Here is a 22,423-nt window from a genome sequence, read left to right on the forward strand (position 1 = left end):
GAGCGTAGTTCCTCCAGGGCAGGCTGGAGGCATGTTTGCAAATAAATGAAAAGGAAGAGAGGACTTCATTGTTTAACTTAACACTAGCACATACACTTTTTTCAGCAATACTAAAGTTTAGGTGAATGTGCAACAAACTTCAGTGTTCAATGGAACTTTTTAAATGTTTTTTATTATCAGATTAAATAGAGCAAATGTGAAGAATACTTCTAATAGATATATTGTGTAGTACTTCTCTATGAAGATGATGATTAACATTTTTCATCATGAATTTCAGCCACTAAGGTATTTAAGGAGGAATAAATAATACATGTTTGCTGGGCAGGGTTATGAGCATTGAATCAGATCCACATTTAAAAACAACTTAATGTTCCCTCAAGGGTATTTTTTTTATTTATGAGCTCATCAATTTTAAGAACTCTTGTCCAATAATTCATGTTAGTAAAGAAAAAAATACCAGAAGCACCTAACTCACTTTTGGCAAGTTGCCAGACGATGGGTAAGTGACGGTCCCTAAGGTTCTTGCAGCAATACTAATAATTTAGGACCTGCATCCCCTGCAGGGTAAAGGATTGGGCTGAAGTTAGAATAAAACTCATCACTTACCCCTCGTCTGGTAACTTGCCAAAAGTGAGTTGGGCGCTCCTGGTATTTTTTTCTCAAAAGCCCTATTCATTACGAGTCGAACGAGGTGCTGCACATGATGGTAGCGTCTAAGGTGGGCCCAGGGTAATTCTTCTGGTCAGGGTCACTTTTTCACTTTAGGTTGACCTTTGCCAGGTCACAGCTCGAAGGAGAAATAAAAAAATAATAATAATAATACATTTGCATTTGTGAACTCAGCGGGCCCGAAAACCCCCAAGCGAGACAGTTGGGCAACGGCTCTGGTTGAGTTGATATGGAGTGACCCATTTATTACACTGCCGTGACAGAGTGTGCATGTGACTGACGTACTTGTTTTTGTTTTGTATTTGTCGTGAAGGGAGGAATTGCTTGCTACACGTGTGGAAGCAGAAAAAAAGATAACCGAACTAGAAAAGAGAGGCCAGGAGCTACAGACTGTCGTTCAGCAAGTCTCAGAAGATTTTCAGAAGGTAATATCAATTCAATAACTACCCCTCAATAAATTATATCCAGCAAGTTCTTTGTCGAAGCAGTACATGGCTTGGATGCCTTTAATGCACTACACTCTGCCACGGCTTGGTTATACAAATGTCTAGTATAGCATTGCATGAAACACTTTCCTTTTGTTTGTTTCAGGCTCAAAGTGCAGCTGCAATGCTCGAGAAGACTTTAAGCTCCCTACAGTCGGAGCACGAGTCTCTAAAATTACAGCACAAACAGCACAAACAAAAGGTAACCTTCTATCCGGACTTGAACAATGTAACTTTCTTATTGACCATTAATTGAAGCTTTGGAGCTCTGGAGATTTATAATTGTATTTTATTTTTATTTTATTATTTTCAAATGCTTCAAGTTTGATATGCGGGTGGCACCTTTACATGCAGTAGTTCAGTAAATCACATATCAGAGCGTTACGTAAATCTAGAGAACTGCTTATCCATTGTGTTGTAAGGACATTCTTCAGTTGATGTTATTGAACTGCTTATCCATTGTGTTGTAAGGACATTCTTCAGTTGATGATATTGAACTGCTTATCCATTGTGTTGTAAGGACATTCTTCAGTTGAGGTTATTGATAGAACCACTTCTGTTTTCACTTACAGATGGCTAATGCGGTGGAAGAGAAAGATAAACAGATTGCACATCTACAAGTCAAAGTTTCTTCACTAGAGAAAAGGATTGATAGCAATCTTTCAGAGGATGAGAACATGCAAGAGCTTCTTAAGGAGGTAATGAACTATTCTACCTAACTCAGTGAAACCTTGACACAATAAAAGAGCCTTTTAGTTTCAGCCTGATAGCAAATTGATTTCTAGATTTTCTTCCACTTGCTGTAGAAAGTGGTATGATGAAAATATGACAAGATCTTTAAGTACATAAATAAATACAAGTTCCAATGAGTTATAAAATATCACACAGACAATTAAATAAATTAATGAATTAATGGATATATTAATGTGTTAGTTAAGATCTGAAACAAAAACACATTGGAAATTGTGAAAAAACGCCAGGTTATCAAAAGTGCCCAGCAATTTGAAGTGGAGATATCAAAAACACAAGCCAAATTTCAAGAAACCATTGGGGCAACTTGCCCAGCACAAAGCAAATAGGTACAACTGAAAAACTGATGGGGGCCAAGATTGCCCCAATTGTTTCTTCTAACTTGTATCAAAAACACAAACTAAATTAGAACTAACTTGGGTTGTGTTTTTAATGCACGTTCGATACGATTTTATTGTGCTTGAAAAACACAAGCCAAGTTAGTACAAACAATTGGGGCAACCTTTACCACCACTGCTTTTACAGTTGGGCCTATTTGCTTTGTGCCGGGCAAGATTGCCCCAGTGGTTTCTTGAAACTTGGCTTGTGTTTTTGATATCTCCACTTTAAATGGCTGGGCACTTTTAACTTGCCGTTTTTTCACATTTCCAATGTGTTTTTGTTTCAGATATCACTTCTATTTTCACTTAATGGATATGTATATAGAGTGTGGGGGGGAGGGGGGTGTAAGTATAATAGCAAAAGCATTTGAATGCAAAGTTATAATAATAGTATACAAAGTTTCAAGATGTATTTATTTTTTTTATGCTATGAAAATGAAAGACATGCTATCGGATACAACTGAAACGTTTTATTCATGAACATCATCTCTAAAGTTTGCATTGTAGAAACACCATATTTAAATGGAAAATTAAATATAAAAGGCTTTATTTTTAAAATGAGCGCATATACTGCACGACTACAAACAGTGAAAAAATATAATAAAATATACATTTCAAAAGAAACGGTTATGTACATATGCCCGTGTACAGGTGTAAACAGGTATATGTACGTACAAAACTATAAAACCGAAATCATTGTTTCTAATACTACATAATAAGAAAATATAACACTACTGGTATGACTGCTGCATTGTACTCTATGGATCGTCTGCCAACTGACTGTGCCTGCATCCAGGAGCTGTGTTGTAAACACTGACGCAGTTCCATTGAACGCTATTGTGTAAACATGTGTAAACTGGTACATACAAACCTGTAAAACCGAAATATTTTTTTCTAAAATTAATATAAAAAAAAGAATATATAACATACGTTTCATATTAGGCACATATGTTGTTATCCTAACTGTCATTTTGGTTTGATGTGTGCATCTGAGTGCAGCTTGCCATATTTCAATCAAAATTACTACTTCAAGATTAAATATTTCCTTCTAATATATTTCTGTTGCATTTCCGGAACAGGTACTTTGAGAAATAAAGTATAGGCTTTCACTGAGTTGGCATCTTGGTGCAATTGTACAAATCCACAATCATAGCAATCTTTGTCTCGCAGTCAGACTACAAACAAAGAAAGGCTTGAAATAAAACAAAAATAAAAAAACGTGTGCTAGAGGAGGGTGTGTGTCTTGTTTGCTGCATTTACAAAAAAATTGAATGTCTTACATTATATTAAAAAAAAAATAATAATAAAAAAAATAAAAAGTATTGCAATGTAATGCATGGGTCAAATTGACCCACATGGCGGTACTAGGTAGAACTGTTTATAACTGTATCATTTTTGCGATTCTGGCTATTAAACGCTGTTATGATATTTAATTCATATATTTAGGAAAAGTCAAAACAGACATACACATACGATTTACAATGGAAGAGTAATTAACATTTTAAATCCAATTGGGTCAAATTGACCCGCATGGCGGTTCTAGTATTAATAGGTTTCAAACTTACTTATGCAAATCGTAGTAAAAAAAGCATGGAAATGTCCAAATCTTTATTGCTAGTTACTGATTTTTAAATTGGTATAAAAGCATAGCAAGGTAAAAATACAATGTGCATTTCCAAAAAAATTCAGCATTCTACTAATTTGTACTTGGTTTCAAACTTACATATGTATATGAATGCTAAAGTGAATTACATTAACATATTACAGTTTTTCTCAATCGCTTGAGCACAATGCGTGTAGCAAAGGAGAAGCCATACTAATGGGGGATTTCAACCATCCCCCATATAAAATGGGAAAACCCGATGGGGAGCACGACGGATGAAATTGAAATGGTGGAAATGACAAATGACTGCTTCCTAACGCAATTTGTCAAGGCACTGACTAGAGGGGAGGCATGGCTTGATTTAGTCTTTTCAAATAACAAAGACAGAATAACTAAAACTGAGGTCAGAGAGCCATTGGCAAACTCAGACCACAACATGGTCTCATTTGAAGTGTTTTTTTAAATCCCAAAAGTAATGACTAAAGCTAAGGTTTACAATTTTAGAAAAGCAAACCTATGAAGGTATGAAACAGAGACTAACAGAAGTAGATTGGAGTAAAATAGAGAAAACTTCCACAGAAAAAGGATGGCTGTTTTTTTAAAAAATGTAGTACTAGAGGCGCAAAACAATTACATCCCAAAAGTAGACAAATCTAAATCTAAAACAAAATGGCCAAAATGGCTTAATAGATCAATTAAAAAAAAAATTCAGCCAAAAAAGGCACTTTACAGAGCATTTAAAAGGGACCAAAAACAAAGTACACAGAAAGAGTACTTGGAACTGCAAAGACAAGTCAAAAAGGAAGTTAGAAAAGCCAAGAGAGATAGAAATCAATATTGCTAAGGGGGCTAAAACCAATTCCAAAATGTTTTTCCAATATTATAACAGCAAGAGAACATTCAAAGAGGAGGTTAAATGTCTGAGAGACACAAATGGCAAAATCATAGACGAAGAAAAAAAAATAGCAAATATATTAAATGATTACTTTTCACAGGTTTTTACAGAGGAGGACACGGACAACATGCCCCACATGTCGACCTGTTCCTATCCAGTTTTAAATAACTTTAGCATAACAGAGGCAGAAGTGTTAACCCTTAGCGGTCCATTTATTCAGCGTGTGTCAGGCTTGTCAGGTCCAATTTATTTTCACACGCGCAGTTTATTTTAGTCGCGCTGTTTAAAAGTATTTTTTTCACAGTAAAACAGGGTTAAAAGGCACTGCACAGGACACTCAGTACTGCATCTCCATCACCGCCCCACCCCTCGTTCGCTATATTTTTTAAATAACTCTTACTAATAGTACATACCGATAAATCATCTCTTGATCACTCGTTTTATCACCAAACTCCTCAATAATGCGATCCAAGTCGTTATTTTATTAGTATAACATCTCAAAAAGCTCTGCAAATGTCTGTGATATTCTCTGAGCGCTGGATGCGGAAGCAGCTATCTTGATTGTGTATGACTGTGTTATCTATGTGGTGTCGGGTCTATCAGTATTCATGAGATAAGCCCCTTTTTTTTTGGCTTCTCTGGGCTCCTGTCGGTCTCACTCGGCCATTGAATGGTTTTCTCTGCTTTTTCCGGAGAAAAAACGACTAGAGACCTGTCTTTTGCGTCTTTTTGATGATGTCGGACAGAGTCCGACATTGGAGCGGAAAGGGAAAATTGCGATGTTGGACCAGGTCCGACATAGGACTGCAAAGGGTTAAAGGGACTAGGAGCTCTTAAAATAAACAAATCCCCTGGGCTGGATGAGATCCTCCCAATAGTACTCAAAGAAATGAAAGAAGTTATTTACAAACCGCTAACCAAGATCATGCAACAGTCTCTTGACACGGGTTGTACCGACAGACTGGAAAATTGCAAATGTAATACCGATCCACAAAAAGGGAGACAAAACCGAACCAGGTAACTACAAACCAATAAGCCTGACTTCTATTATATGTAAACTTATGGAAACTATAATAAGATCCAAAATGGAAAATTACCTATAGGGAACAATATCCTGGGAGACAGTCAGCATGGTTTTAGGAAAGGGAGATCGTGTCTAACTAACCTGCTTGATTTTTTTGAGGATGCAACATCAACAATGGGTAATTGCAAAGCATATGACATGGTTTATTTAGATTTCCAGAAAGCTTTTGACAAAGTCCTGCATAAAAGATTAAATCTCAAACTGAATGCAGTAGGGATTCAAGGAAATGTATGCACATGGATTAGGGAGTGGTTAACATGTTGAAAACAGAAAGTACTGATTAGAGGAGAAACCTCAAAATGGAGCGAGGTAACCAGTGGTGTACCACAGGGATCAGTATTAGGTCCTCTGCTATTCCTAATCTACATTAATGATTTAGATTCTGGTATATTAAGCAAACTTGTTAAATTTGCACAAAAATAGGAGGAGTGGCAAACACTGTTGCAGCAGCAAAGGTCATTCAAAATGATCTAGACAGTATTCAGAAATGGGCAGACACATGGTAAATGAAATGTAGTAGAGAAAAGTGTAAGGTACTGCACGCAGGCAATAAAAATGTGCATTGTAAATATCATATGGGAGATACTGAAATTGAAGAAGGAATCTATGAAAAAGACCTAGGAGTTTATGTTGAATCGGAAATGTCTTCATCTAGACAATGTGGGGAAGCTATAAAAAAAGGCCAACAAGATGCTCGGATATATTGTGAAAAGTGTTGAATTTAAATCAGGGAAGTAATGTTAACTTTACAATGCATTTGTAAGATCTTATCTAGAATATTGTGTTCAGTTCTGGTCACCTCGTTACAAAAAGGATATTGCTGCTCTAGAAAGAGTGCAAAGAGGAGCAACTAGAATTATTCCTGGTTTAAAAGGCATGTTGTATGCAGACAGGCTAAAAGAATTGAATCTGTTCAGTCTTGAACAAAGAAGACAAATGTCGACCCAAGGGACTTTTTCGACCTGAAAAAAGAAACAAGGACCAGGGGTCACAAATGGAGATTAGATAAAGGGTCATTCAGAACAGAAAATAGGAGGCACTTTTTTACATAGAGAATTGTGAGGGTCTGGAACCAACTCCCCAGTAATGTTGTTGAAGCTGACACCCTGGGATCCTTCAAGAAGCTGCTTGATGAGAGTCTGGGATCAATAAGCTACTAACAACCAAACAAGCAAGATGGGCCAAATGACCTCCTCTCGTTTGTAAACGTTCTTATATTTTTATATCCTTCCACAATGGAACCGCAGTCTAGTACTGAAGAAACTCATGGGGCCACCGTTTGAACCCATGGCAACATGCGACCAAAAATTCCTCACATGGAAAACTGCATTCTTGGTAGCAGTAACATTAGTAAGAAGGATAAGTGAAATACAGGCACTGGGCATTGATGCACCCTATTCCAGATCTTCAGGGACAGGATTGTCTGCAGACCTAATCCTCCATTTCTGCCAAAAGTGGCGACACAGTTCCATCTAGATCAGATCATAACTCTTTCTGATTTTATCCCAAAACCGCATAAATCAAAATTAGACAGCACTTAATTGATGTCAGAAGAGCACTTACTAAAACATTCATAGAACCATCAAAAAAAGACCATCAAGACAGCTCTTTGTAGCTTTCAATTCACAAAATCAAGGTAAACCTGTCTCCAAACAGACAATCTCCAGGTGGATTACTGTTTTCAGTTCTGGTCACCTTGCTACAAAAAGGATATTGGGTAATTGTATGTAAAAATAATGTGATATCTTGTAATTGTGAGTCACCCTAGATAAGGGCGTCTGCTAAGAAATAAATAATAATATACAATTCTTCTATGGGACTAATGCAGGCTTCGCAAAGTTCTGAATTGCACACTAATTTAACGAGGAACGGCCCTCTGAACCAATTGGGCCAGTCGTACAGTAAGTACAAATAGTTACACATTTTTACTTTGCTGCATTCCAATCTGATATTGCAATGTCATGTTATACAACATTTTGTTAAACATACTGTAACATTAAGGGACAGTGCTTAAAGAAAGGGGCTTTATACCAGGAGCCCGGTTCAAATCCCAGCTCAGTCACTAACTCACTGTGTGTGTTCCTGATGAGCAAGTCTCTTAACCTCTTTCTGCTCAGTCCTTCGGATGAGACGTAAAACCCAGGTCCTATTTTAAGTGACTGTGCATCAGCAGTTGTTGATGCATCGTTCACCCACCCTAATCTCAATAGGTCGCTTTGGATAAAAGCGTCTGGTAAATGATTCATTATTATTCTATTGAAACAAACCAAAGCTCCTAATTTTTTTCAATTATATATTACTTATTCATCATATTATTATTTATTATTTATTTGCTTAGCAGACGCCCTTATCCATCATTATTGATGAGGTGTCTACGGTTTCCAACGTCCCCTTGTTATACATCCATCTTCGCCTATGCCAACAAAGACAATGGCTGGTTTGGAAAAATCAACATCTTGAGAAACCGTCTTTTATACTTTTTACTCAAAAGGAATTGCACAAATTGACTGGCTCTGGGATCTGTGGACCTGTGGAAATTGTTCATGTATGATGAACTCACAATTAATATGCGCCAGAAGCAGGACCAGGTTTATGCCAATCTGCTTAACCGTGCCAGACTCATAAGAACATAAGGTTTACAAACGAGAGGAGGCCATTCGGCCCATCTTGCTCGTTTGGTTGTTAGTAGCTTATTGATCCCAGAATCTCATCAAGCAGCTTCTTGAAGGATCCCAGGGTGTCAGCTTCAACAACATTACTGGGGAGTTGGTTCCAGACCCTCACAATTCTCTGAGCCACCAACAAAACTGATCATGTTTGGTTGAGTAAACGACTGATACCAATCAAGGGAGGAGATATTCTTTCTTTTACTTGATGTGGTGTGCACAAGAATACAATTAAATGTGGACAACTGCAATTACAAATGATCTTCCATTATTATACACAAAGGAGGAGATGTCGCTTCAGGACACTACGTGTGTGTCCTCTGGCACTACAAAGTGGGTGCATGTTTGACAGATTTATTGAAGTCAAACCATGGCCAACAAATGCAAAAGACATGTACATGGCCTTTTATAAAGAGATGTAATGCTTTAAGATTGGACTACATTGGACTAAGTTGATCAAATCACAAGATTAGGAGGCAAAAAATTGAATAATTTTTACAGTTACTGTTTTTCTCTTTCAATGTGAATGAAACTGTGGTCCACATGACCAACACAGCAGTGTGGAGTAGTGGTTAGGGCTCTGGACTCTTGACCGGAGGGTCATAGGTTCAGTCCCAAGTGGGGGACCCTGCTGCTGTACCCTTGAGCAAGGTACTTTACCTAGATTGCTCCAGTAAAAAAAACTGTTGTATAAATGGGTAATTGTATGTAAAAATAATGTGATATCTTGTAACAGTTGTAAGTCGCACTGGATAAGGGCGTCTGCTAAGAAATAAATAATAATAATATGCAATTTATCAAGAATGGCTGAGTATGTATTTTCGTTTCGTACAGTATTAAATGGGAGTGTTTATTTATATTTGATAGTGAGAAGAAAAAGATATCAAGATAAAGAAAAAAATACATATCTGTATTGATTTATGTATTTATTTATTTCAATATTTATTTGTTTATTTTACCAAATATATAGGCTATCCTTCAGCATAGCTAATTCTCAAAAATGAATGTTCCTTTTTGTCCAGTGGGGACCACAAATAGCGTTACTCTCATCAATCAGTATCGAGAGGAAACATACTTTCTTGCGCCATTAGGGATCACAGTGACCGTTACACTGACAGGAAACCAAACGTTTTCAGTGATCAAGATCATGATGATGAAGATGAATGATGACTCAAAATCTCCAAAATATACAAAGGCCTGAGAATTCTCAGCTGGCTGACTTCATCTTTCAAAATACTGCTTGTCTCAACTAATTGTGTAGCACTGATGACAGTAACACAACGCTGAAGGTTATAGTTTCAAATCCCACACATGCCAGACCTTTTTTTATATGTATGTAAAAATAGATTTTTTACATGCAAATGTTCCATTTTAAAACAGAAATAAATCATTTTAATATAAATGATACAGGTGTCAAAATAAATGTGTTCCTTAGTATATTTCCATGTTGACAAAACAAGTTAATTGTCATTAAACTTGGATGCCCTGTAATATACTGGATAAAAGTGCCTGGGGTCTGCAAAAATCTGCAAAAAAAACCGGGAGAAAAAGTAGAAGGACATTTTTACCTTACTTTGGCAACTTATTTCTCTTACTGTATGACAGGTATTGACTTTCACCTAAGTGTGTTGAGAACTACAAATTACAAGTGAAATGGTGCTTTTTTTGCTGATTTACTTTTGCTGCGCCAATACCATGAAAACACAAACTATCCTTGCTGTATCGAGTCTCTGGCAGTTCTCGCGCTTTGCTGATAATAACTTGGTGCGAGGAACTATTGTTCCACTCTGTATACTTATCCTGTAAGAAATACAATCAGGGCCTAGATTAAAGGTACACAAGGAATTGAGCAGTTTGTATCGTGAGGAAACTGACCATTTGGACGACAAATGGTAGCCTATTTTAAAAATGTCTTCCCAGTGTAAAATACAAAGGCCCTCATTGTAGTGTAACCAGGAAATATGTAGGCTGCAGTTTCCTATGCACATTGTTTGTTCACATGAAAATGGGACATCCTGAATTTGAGGAGGACATAAAGGGTGCCTGAAAAAGTTGAGGGGTAGTTGCATCTATGATCTGAAGTGCTGCTGCTCTTTTTATACTGCCAGATATACGTATTGACCATTCTGAGGCAGGGGGAAAGCAAAAATTATCCACCACTTTGGTCTGGAAAATACACAGATTCTTAGATCGTTATATATTCCTACAAAAAGAAAAGAATAACTAACGAACCAAACTAGTAGATGGATAACGGCTGTGTTCTTGGCAGGTTTAGAAAATACTCAGTCGGTGGGAAAAACAGGTGCAGAAAAAAAACCCGGTTGAAATAATGCCGTACAGCACTGCCCTCTAGCGGATCTTCTTTGAAAATAACCCCCAGTGTCCCGTACCTTAAAGGGTTAAATGAAACTTATGGTGGCACCACAGCCATTATAAAGTATAAGAATGGCAGTGCCATCATCTCCATTTAATTCAGGCCCAGGTCTCAGTTTTCTGTTTTGTTTTATTTTTTGACAAGTAGAAATCATCCCTGGAACACATGGCAGAAGAAACCAGACAGCAACTGCTAGAGACCTGCACTAGCCACAGTGAAACTGTGTGCTTATTAGAAACACAGGTATGTACACAGATTGCTTAACATTCAAATCAAGCACAGTTTAATAAGAAGCAAATCCCTCGGGTGCAGTGGTAGTTATCCACTTACTATCAATGGTATATTTGTTCTTTATTTTACCAGAAAATGTAGGTGTGACTCATACAAGTAACCGTTACGATAATGACGTGTGTAAAATGAAATTAAATAAATACAACTACGCAAGTAGAAACCCTTTTAATGTTTACTTGATTTTTCTATGTAAAATGAATTCATTCGGCTCTTGATTGTAATTTGGCATTGGTGCAGTGAACACACTGAATGTACAGACGAGCTGAATAAATATTAATATTGTACAGTAGTTGTCACTTATTCAGTATTTACACAATATTGTAAATTGACCCTTTGTGTCAACATTGCAGTGTACAGCTGTTCAGTGTTTTCAGTTTACCCTAACAAATTAATTACTTTCCTATCCATTTATTTTCCAATACACATTAATTTGTATGCTTTTAAAAAAGTGTTTGGTATCATATTTTCTAGGCAGCAATATTAATGAAACATGAGCTTGCTGAGAGTGAGGCTCATTCCTGCAGGGTTGGCCGATTTTTAAATCAAGTCGATTTTAATAATTTATTAAAATAAAAATAAAATCATTTATTTAAATCATTGTTTCATTTACTACCTATTTTATATATAGTTTCTCAAGGAAAAGACATGCAAAGTATGTTTTAAAAATGTTTTATTAACACAAACATCTTAAACTCTTACTGTCTATAAACTAAAACTCTTAGGGCTATATTCTGAACACAGCGCAAATGCGAGTGCAGCACGAATGCCGCTTGCCCCAGATTCTGTGACGCATAAATGGAGTGAAGACGTAAAAAAAAAATACTGCACTGAAATGGTATTCTGAAGACTTGACTTGTCTTGCCCCATTATAGAGCGCCTGCTCCATCAGCAACATATTCACCAAAGCGATTCTGATGGTAGTGCAATGGGGTCCCAAATAGACAACTGAGCTCTGTGTTAAGACCCGCTGAAACCAGGTTTATTTAGTGGTGCAATCAGAAACTTTAACAATTGAATACACTATAAAAAGCAAAGTAGTCCTAGGTAACAACTGTGTGTTTTTGGACTGACACAGAAAGAGGAAATCAAAGAAAGAAAAGTAAAAGAAAAGAATGACTGGGATGAGTGAGGGGGATTTTTCTCTGGCGTACTCCATCGCTAAATTCTCGTAGTTCACATATTGTAGTTCACATTTAGAGGATGCCACAATGATAAATAATTTGCTTTATTTATGTATTCATTTTAAGATTGAGTAATTTAGTTTGGTATGTAACTATTCACAAACCACCATTTCCAACATCCTTAAATTTACAGTTTGGAGGTACTGTAGAGCTATAACTACGGTACTACAAAACAATTCCATAATTAAAAAAGTAAATAAATAAATAAACAAATAAATAATTTTTAAAAAAAACTATTTAAATCAAATAGATCTGATTTAAAATAATAAAAAAAAAATATCCAATAAAATCGCCAACCCTGGTTTCCTGTAATAAGCCTGGATGTTGTTGGATAAACACTGTTTCCTCTTGGGCCAGTATGAGGACCCCAGCTGAACCTCACACTCTTTCAGTGCTGCACATACTAGGATTCTGTGGGCTTCTCCTGATGACTGCTGCACAGGAACTAAACTTTATTATTATTATTATTATTATTATTATTATTATTATTATTATTATTATTATTTATTTCTTAGCAGACGCCCTTATCCAGGGCGACTTACAGTCGTAAACAAATACATTTGAAGAATCACAGTACTTCGTACTTAGGCAGGGAATTAATGTTTCACCCTTAGCCATTGTCAAAATAGCATCTGGAGTAACTAGTTATTTAAACTCAGATTAAAACAGAACATTTAGCGAGGACAGTTTTGCAGAGTGAAGTGCACAATAGATCTTCAGCGGCTTGAATGGTTACTGTGTTGTACATATTCCTTCACTATCTTATTTATTTAGCTGGGTTTGGGGATTGAAACAGACCTGTGCCGAACAATGCCTTAGACAAAAACATATATATCCTGTGTTATTTGGGACAAGCTGTAAGTACAATTTTGTTAACATACATGATTATTGTTATTTAAGTGTGACCCCTTGTGACGGGGTACACTCCGCCCCTGTGTTTATTTTGTAGTAATATTATTTAAATGTACTGTTTTGTGTTTGTTTTAAACAATGTTCTGTTATTGTTGTTTTACAGCATGGATGGGGTTAAAATTCCCATCCAGCTAAACCCGTGAGACTGTGTGTGTGTGTGTGGTCAGCAGCTAATGATTTATTGACAGATTGGATGTCGACCATGCATATGAGAAACACACAATTTTGCTGCATTTTGACTGTACTTGTCGCCTTTGTAATCTTTTCAAATGGGATACTTTACCTCTAAATCAAAAGAGCCATATCGGGGAGCTCAGTGAGCCATATACAATTCAAGAGTCCTCCGTTGTACAGCCCCGTCAGGCTCAAACGAAGATAAAATATAGCTGTTCAGCTCTAAAATGGGTCACTTGTAATTTTAATATTATCTGGACCTGACCGGGTGTTCGAGTTCCGAGCACATTCCTTCAGCAGTGACGTTTACTGTTTGCTTTGGTAGACTGCATTGCTTCAATGTAATGATTCTGCTGGAATATTTGTATTCTCAGTGGGGATGTAGTGGATGCACTTGTACTGCTTTTATGTCATTCTTACATTTTAAGTTGTGTAGAGAACTGGTTATACATGTGATACACATTCCTTTGTATTTAGCTCGTAGTGACCTAGTTTATTTGTAGTCTGTGGTTGGTTACACTAATGAAAGCTATTCTTGCTTATTTTACCCCTCACCTCAATTTTCTCAAAACTTTGACTTTTGTTGGGATTGAACGTAGCTTCACTTTTTTGGTGTGTTATATTCTTTGAAAGTGTATGATGTTGCTAACATAAATGTTCTGAGTTGTAATACACTTGTCCTGTCAAAGTTTTGAGAAAATTGAGGCGACGGGTACGATAAGCAAGAATAGCTTTCATTTATTACTTATAAACGGTTGCCCTAAATGTTTTTCCTTTTTTTTTTCCAATCTTTAAAAAAAAAAAAAAAAAAATAGATTTCAAAACTTAACAGCAAAGTAGCAGAAGTACAGACTTTACTGAAACATAAAGATGACTCTGCACGATCATTGAGAGAAGAAAGCGAGAACCAGGTAAAAACGTGCTGCTGCTCTTAACAAAACAACTTTTCCAATCACGCCTTTACAATTAGGAATTTTTGTTTACCATGTAAATGGACTACTAATAACTGGTGTTAATACATAGTCCATGGTTCAGATAGGAATGTATTTAGTGACATCAATATACTTGGAACATAAAAAGGTTTACAAACGAGAGGAGGCCATTCGGCCCATCTTGCTCATTTGGTTGTTGGTAGCTTATTGATCCCAACTTGTACCACTCTCTCATACAAGTGATGTGGCCTCCCTTTAATTTCTATAGCAGGTCTAAGACAATACAACATTTACAGGACGCAAACTAGTTCATTTGTTTATGAGATTTCCTTTCCCCTACAATGCCATGCTCTTTATTTTCATACGCCCATTTATGAGATGATATCATTTTCACAGATTTGAGCATTTTGTAAGTTGTGGTCATTTGGGAAAAAAAATGTTTGATTAGTTGTCCTCTGTAGTTTTTCTGTAAAGTTACTTTGTGCTGGAAAAGTAATCAGTTTGTTATTGTTCAGTCTTTTGTATTTCGGTGTAGGTTAATTGCCACTTCTTTTCCCTCCTAGATAAGTGAACTTGAACAAAGAATACAAGAGTGTAACGAAAAATTTAAGAAAAGTGAAGAACAAATTAATGACAAAGAAGCACAAATTAAAAAGCTGGTAAGAAAAAAATGCCGTCGTTTACCAAAATTGTGAAGGTTTTCCAAATTACCATGTACAATAAATCTTCCCTTTAAGTCCACCTTGTGGGGGGGGGTCATTTTTAAGTCTCTGTTTGAACAGCATGGTAATGTCACCTTCAATATTAAGGCCACCATTTAGTCCCAAACATATCAAACCTTGGTTGCATTTCATCTCTAAAAATACCAACCTGCTGTACACTCTCTAATGTCATTTGGGAAGTTGATTTTGATAAAAACAAAACCAAAAAAAAATTGGAAACCAGTTTTTTTGGAAACAGTTTTGTTTGCATAAAAGAAAACAAAAAAGAAATACAGGTTAAACTGTTATAAAATAAAATGATCCTTCCCCCCACTTTCAGTACTGCACTCAAGGAAAGTGCTTTTCTTTCTTTTCTTTTTTTTTTTTAGTTTTCTAGGGACATTGAAAAAGAGTGATGGGAGTTTGAGACCATTTGTGTTAATACTGTTGGATAATTTTGGCGAACACTACCCCATTTTTGGATCGGATAGTGGATTGGATAAAGGGTTTATACTGTCATTTTAAACAGTATTGATCAAGAATTATAGTGTACGGAAAATGGCATGTTTTACCTTGCCATGTTCTGCATTTTGGACATCGTTTTCCCCTCTTCTCCCAGTCCAGAATTCATTTAATAAATGAAATGCCCTCTGTTTCTTAGGTAAAATGTTAACCCACATTTCGTTCACAGTATACTGATTTTGAAGCCGAGAAGAACAAACTTCAACAACATATCGCTGCTGGACGCCATCAGAATACAGAAAGGGTTAACAGATTGGAAGCTCAAATATCTGCCCTTGAGACTGCCCGCGAGTTTGATAAAACAGCTGCTCAGCACAGGATAGTAAGTAACCCTTTCTCCTCTCCACAAAGTACGTTTAAAGATAAAAACTAAGTGACCATTTGAAGGTATTTTACTGGCTTTTTTTTTTTTTTTTTAAATGAGAACATGTTGAAACACGATTAATTATTGAGTAAGTTATCTACAGTTCTGACATTTTTTCCATAGAATCAGTTAAAACCAGGTAAGTTCCAATGCTACAGTGATATTGAGTTATTCTCTCAGACAAGGTCCAGAAATGTATTTAATCATTTCCACTTTAGAAAACAAGACAATGACGTTTAGACAGGTAGGTTGACCTTACCTGAGCCAGTGTAGTCAGCCTTTATTTTGTGAATATTTTTATTTTATTTTTTTTTAAACTACACACCTCACCGATTTGTTGGGGATTGCTTTCATAGTTCCCAATTGAAATGGCTGTTGGCTAGCGTATACTGTTAAAATCTTATATTTAAATGGTCATTATGTATTGGTGAGGGTTACATGATATTACCATGCGACCCACCGCGACGTGACCCAGTAGAGCGCGACACCCCCCACGTGTCCTGCTCTACTGTTTTGCGTGGCAGTGGGGGTCACTACCACCATGTGACCCAGTAGAGCGCGACCCCCCCCCCCCCCCCACCACTATGCGACCCAGTAGAACATGACCCCCCACCACCGTGTGACCCCCACCACCATTTGACCTATTAGAGCGTGACCCCCCCACCACCATGTGACCCAGTAGAGCGCGACCCCCCCCACCACCATGCGACCCCAGTAGAGCGCAACCCCCCCACCACCATGCGACCCAGTAGAGCGTGACCACCACCACGACGTGACCCCCCCCAAGCACCATGTGACCCAGTAGAGCGTGACCCCCAACCACTACCGCGTGACCCACCCCCCCCCCCCAATCACCCAATAGAGCATGACCCCCAACCACCACGCGACCCAGGTGAGCGCGACGCCCCCCGCCACCACGCGGCGACCCAGGTGAGCGCGACGCCTCCCCCCCCGACCACCAGCGCGGCGACCCAGGTGAGCGCGACGCCTCACCCCCCCCCCCCCCCCCCCCCGACCACCAGCGCGGCGACCCAGGTGAGCGCGACGCCTCCCCCCCCCCCCCCCCCCCGACCACCAGCGCGGCGACCCAGGTGAGCGCGACGCCTCCCCCCCCCGACCACCACCGCGGCGACCCAGTATCGGTAATAGACGCGCTGTAGGGTCCGTATACGATTGGTGAGACATGATTAGTGGGGTTATCTGTGTTATTTTATTTTTTTATTTTAATTACTTGCTGATGATTTGTATTCTTTTTTCTTACCATAAAATGATTAGAATCCTAATGCCTTGTTCTTTATCATTTAAAGAGTCAACTTGAGCAGGAAAATAAGAATCTGAAAGAGATAAGAACTGAAACAGAAAATACTTTGAAGAAACAAGAAGCTGAACTGGAACGTGCAAAGGTATTGAATTTCTCTTAGAAAGTCATTTTAGAATGTATTAATGCATCCAGTTGAAGAAGGATACATTGTCAGAAACGTCCTGAACTTTGTTAATAAATGAGTTTATCTACATTTTACACTTTATTTATCTTTATATATACCGTATTACTTTGAATTACCGCCGCCTTTGAATAAGCGCTGCACTCGGATATCATATTTGTAATAGACTCCCCCTTGAATAGGCGCTGCACTCAGATATCATATTTGTAATAGACTCCCCCTTGAATAGGCGCTGCACTCAGATATCATATTTGTAATAGACTCCCCCTTGAATAGGCGCTGCACTCAGATATCATATTTGTAATAGACTCCCTCTTGAATAGGCGCTGCACTCAGATATCATATTTGTAATAGACTCCCCCTTGAATAGGCGCTGCACTCAGATATCATATTTGTAATAGACTCCCTCTTGAATAGGCGCTGCACTCAGATATCATATTTGTAATAGACTCCCCCTTGAATAGGCGCTGCACTCAGATATCATATTTGTAATAGACTCCCCCTTGAATAGGCGCTGCACTCAGATATCATATTTGTAATAGACTCCCCCTTGAATAAGTGCCGTAGACGGGAGTTCTCGGGGCGCCCAATTGGCCGAGCGCCGCCCGGGGTGGGGAGGGCTTAGGTCGGCCAGGGTGTCCTCGGCTCACCGCGCACCAGTGACCCCAATAGAATGGGGTAAAAAACAATTGGCAATTCCATATTTTCAAAAAAAAAAAAAAAAAGTGTGCTCCATCCTGTGGATGAGATGTTAAATCAGTGTCCTATTGTAAGTGACTGCAACTTTTGCGATTTAAAATAAAATGTGTGCTACCGTGCGTTTTAAAATCCATCTAGTGTGTGTGAGTCGGTCACTGAGTGCTGAACAAGAACCCGATGCGAGTCTGTTTGGCGAGCGTCATGTTACAATATATATATATATATATATATATATATATAATATATATATATATATATATATACACACATATATATATATATATATATACACATACACAGTGGTTTGCAGACGTATTCCCCCCCTACCAATGTCACATTTTGTTGAATTACAAATAATGTATGCACAGTCTTTCAAACAAACTTTTTTTATTCAAAGCTGTAGTGGTTAAACTGAACACTGTTATATGAGGAGGTTGCTCCTCATATAACACTTGAATACTTGGTAGAAGCACATTTTGCAGCAATTATGGTTATGAGTCTTTTTGGATTGGTCTCTACTAGCATTGCACAGTAGGATGGTGAAAGTTTTGCCCATTCTTCATGGGAAAATTGCTCCAGTTCTGAAGTTTGTTGGGGATCGTCGATGGACTGCAATCTTCAAGTCTCGCCATAAGTTTTCGATTGGATTCAAGTCAGGACTTTGACTGGGCCACTCAAGAACATTAATTCTCTTCTTGTTCAACCACTCCAGTGTGGCTTTGGCTTTGTGCTTCGGGTCATTGTCCTGCTGAAATGTGAATTTCCTCCCCAGTTTCAGAGTCTTGGCTGACTCAAACAGGTTTTCCTCAAGGATTCACATGTACTTTGTACCATCCGTTCTCCCCTCTATCCTGACAAGCTTCCCAATCCCTGCTGAAGAGAAGCATCCCCATAACATGATGCTGCCACCACCATGCTTGACAGTTGGGATGGTGTTGACTGGGTGATGTGCAGTGTTGGGCTTGCATCAGACGTAACGCTTGGAATTTAGACCAAAAAGTTCAATTTATCTGTCTGACCACAAAACCTTTTTCCACATGTCTGCAGTATCATCTACATGCTTTTTCGCAAACTCCATACGTGCTTTAAGATGAGGCTTTTTGAGTAATGGCTTCTTTCTTGCCACCCGTTCATACAAGCCAGCTTTGTGTAGGGACCGACTTATTGTTGATGTGTGAACACTGACTCCCATCTCAGACACAGAACCTTGAAGATCTCTCAAGGTCATTGTTGGCTACAGAGTGACTTCCCAAACCAGTTTCCTGCTTGCCCAGCTTCTCAGTTTGGGAGGGCGACCTGATCTGGGTAGTATTATGTGTATGTGGTCCAGTGGTTAAAGAAAAGGGCTTGTAACCAGGAGGTCCCTGGTTCAAATCCCACCTCAGCCACTGACTCATTGTGTGACCCTGAGCAAGTCACTTAACCTCCTTGTGCTCCGTCTTTCGGGTGAGACGTAATTGTAAGTGACTCTGCAGCTGATGCATAGTTCACACACCCTTGTCTCTGTAAGTCGCCTTGGATAAAGGCGTCTGCCAAATAAACAAATAATAATAATAATAATGTATGTATGTAGGCCTAACTTCACTATAACGAACCCCCATGGGACCTGGAGAAATGTTTGTTATATCAGGGTGTTCATTATAATAGAGTTTGGCATTTTTCTGTATCAGAATAATGACAAAACGGCAAAATTGAACTTTTATGAAGATTCCTTAACATTGATCAACATTTAAACTGTATTGTAACAGCATTGCAAGACAGAGACCGCATTGGAGTTGAAACGCCGGCACAGGTGCGCAGGATTTATTAAACACAAAACAGAAAGTAAACAAACGGGTCATGTAACGCTACCGATGGTAACGCACAGAGGACACAATACAGAATACAGGCAGACAGCAAGTCTCAATCGAGCACCCATCTGTAAACAATCATTTGATCAAACATCCGCACCTGCTGATTCTTCCTGAGCAGCATACGAAGAATCCGACCCTTCCTCAACAAATACTCCATGCAACTCCTCGTCCAGGCCCTGGTACTCTCCCGCCTAGACTACTACAACACCCTCCTTGCTGGCCTCCCTGTGTCCGCCACCCGTCTGCTCCAGCTCATCCACAACTCCGCTGCTCGCCTGGTGTTCTCTCTGCCTCGCTTCTCCCACATTACTCCACTGGCTCCCGATCACTGCTCGCGTCCAGTTCAATACTCTTGTACTCGCCTGCTGATGCCTTGACCAGACTTCACCCAGTTACCTCCAAACCCTCATCGCTCCCCACCCGACCTCTCCGCTCCGCCTGCACTAGAAGACTAGCAGTACCTCCTCTACACTCCCCTGCCTCCAGAGCCCACTCCTTCTCCACCCTCGCCCCGCAGTAGTGGAACGACCTTCCTACGGATGTCAGGACTGCCCAGTCCCTGACCACCTTCCGATGCCTCCTCAAGACACACCTCTTCAGACAACACCTGTAAAACTCAACTCTTCCTTTAATGCACTTTAACTTGCACTTATCTGCTCCCTATTTTACTGTGTTTAGTCCTGCACTTAACTCAATCTGTAGTTTTTTGTATTTCATTTGCACTCATATCTAACCCTGATGTAACTATCAACTTTGTTATCTGCTCTTGAACTGCCCCGATATCAAATCGTACTGTGTTTTGTATTTGCTCTTATTAGGACTGACGTCATTGTATTTTGTATCTTGCTCTTAATTGTAGTTTAATTCTTGATATGTATTTTTTGTATACAACTGTAAGTCGCCCTGGGTAAGGATGCCTGCTAAGAAATAAATAGTAATAATAATAATAACTCCAAAAAGCACACAAAACAAACCTGTTTCCACATATAAATTACAACAACACTAATTTCTACAGGTATGTTTAAAAGAAAACAGTAAAGAAATGAAAAAGGAAAGAATGTACACTTGCATGCTGAATACATTAATTACATGTCCTTTCTCTTGCAAAAACTTTACAGCGTAGATTGCTCCTCACGCCCGATGCCTGGTTGCAGTTTGTGTGAAGATCGACAGGCAACGATTGCATTTGTCATGCATGATTTGTACTACAATAGGTCATCTTTGAATTAGTCAACCATGGTGTTTCTTTTCACTGAGAGAATAACACACTTGACACTGGAGAAAGTTCAGTGTCAGTCAGTACTGAGATCGTTGTATCCGGGTCGATCCTGTATGTGATTGTTCTAATAGGGCTAATTAGCATTGAAAAAAATCGCTTCTTGCTGTTGGGATTGTTAAAAACAGGTGTTTGTTATAGTGAAGTTAGCTTATACATATACACACTTCAGCATGCTATTTAATATCACTTTAGTGGGAGACATTAATAGATTTTATTACATTTCCTGTTTGAATATATTTATTGATAAGTTTATTTTTTCCAGTAAAAAGATGGTTTAATTTGCCCCAATTATTCTTTTTTTCAGACTGAATTACGCAGCAGAGAAACGGTTAGTGCTGAAATTGCAAAAGCATTAGAAGAAACTCAGAAGCAAAAGGAAGAACTTCAGCAGCAGGTTTGTGCTTCAAGTTCGTGCTTCATGCAACTACAACCACATACTAAAGCACCATGTGTTCCTAAATTTGTTATTTTGAAATTGACTGAAGGGTTAGCAGACCTCAGCCAATCATCATAAATAGTCGTGAAGGTAACGAACATCGTTCAGTGCATAGGATAGGAGTTTCAAAATGTTGATCCTTATACATGTTTGTCTGTATTTGTTCCACATTCTGTATGGTGAACCTAATTACTACATTTAGTTTTCAATAAATTATTCTCCAAACTTTATCCATGCCGACTTCTTTGCTTAATTTTTCTCTCTAACAGGTTATGAAGTTAACAATAACTCTAGATGACAAGGATCAGTCAGTTATAGAAAAAACTGAGGAGTTGACCAGGAGGGAAGAGGACCTGAAACATCTTAAACAAGGTAAATATATATATATATATGATTTCCATTACACGAGAGTAGATGTTAAAACTTCATGCTGATTTGAACTCGGCTCTCGCCAAGATAAGCACCAACTAAGACGTAGCTTTACAGTAAACTAATGTGATCCATATGCGTCTCCATCCATTTACGTTTCCTTCCATATGATGATGTAGATATCCTTCTGTCTGGTGTTAATGGCTGAAGTGTAATATATATTAGCTCAAAGAGCCAGCTGCCCAACATTTCGATATGTTGTACATATCTTTCTCAAGGGAGCCTGTGTTTGAATCAAAACATTGGAGGTATTTATAGGTTTTTGACGGCATGACAACTACTTGTTATTGTTTATATTCAAA

General features: G+C 38.4%; 1 protein-coding gene across 2 annotated transcripts in view; it reads left to right on the forward strand.

Moving 5' to 3' along the window:
* Positions 1-22,423, forward strand: part of LOC117422622 (golgin subfamily A member 1-like) — a 71,225-nt gene that overhangs the window by 25,201 nt on the left and 23,601 nt on the right. For both annotated transcript variants that reach the window (XM_058987146.1, XM_058987144.1), the window contains 10 exons: positions 983-1,094; positions 1,261-1,356; positions 1,727-1,852; positions 11,054-11,149; positions 14,280-14,375; positions 14,960-15,055; positions 15,789-15,941; positions 17,291-17,386; positions 21,561-21,650; positions 21,962-22,064. In XM_058987146.1, coding sequence (XP_058843129.1) covers positions 983-1,094; positions 1,261-1,356; positions 1,727-1,852; positions 11,054-11,149; positions 14,280-14,375; positions 14,960-15,055; positions 15,789-15,941; positions 17,291-17,386; positions 21,561-21,650; positions 21,962-22,064 — 1,064 coding nt within the window. The remainder of the gene's footprint in view (positions 1-982; positions 1,095-1,260; positions 1,357-1,726; positions 1,853-11,053; positions 11,150-14,279; positions 14,376-14,959; positions 15,056-15,788; positions 15,942-17,290; positions 17,387-21,560; positions 21,651-21,961; positions 22,065-22,423) is intronic.

The sequence above is a fragment of the Acipenser ruthenus genome, chromosome 15 (genome assembly GCF_902713425.1).
Source record: "Acipenser ruthenus chromosome 15, fAciRut3.2 maternal haplotype, whole genome shotgun sequence".
Classification (NCBI taxonomy): domain Eukaryota; kingdom Metazoa; phylum Chordata; class Actinopteri; order Acipenseriformes; family Acipenseridae; genus Acipenser; species Acipenser ruthenus.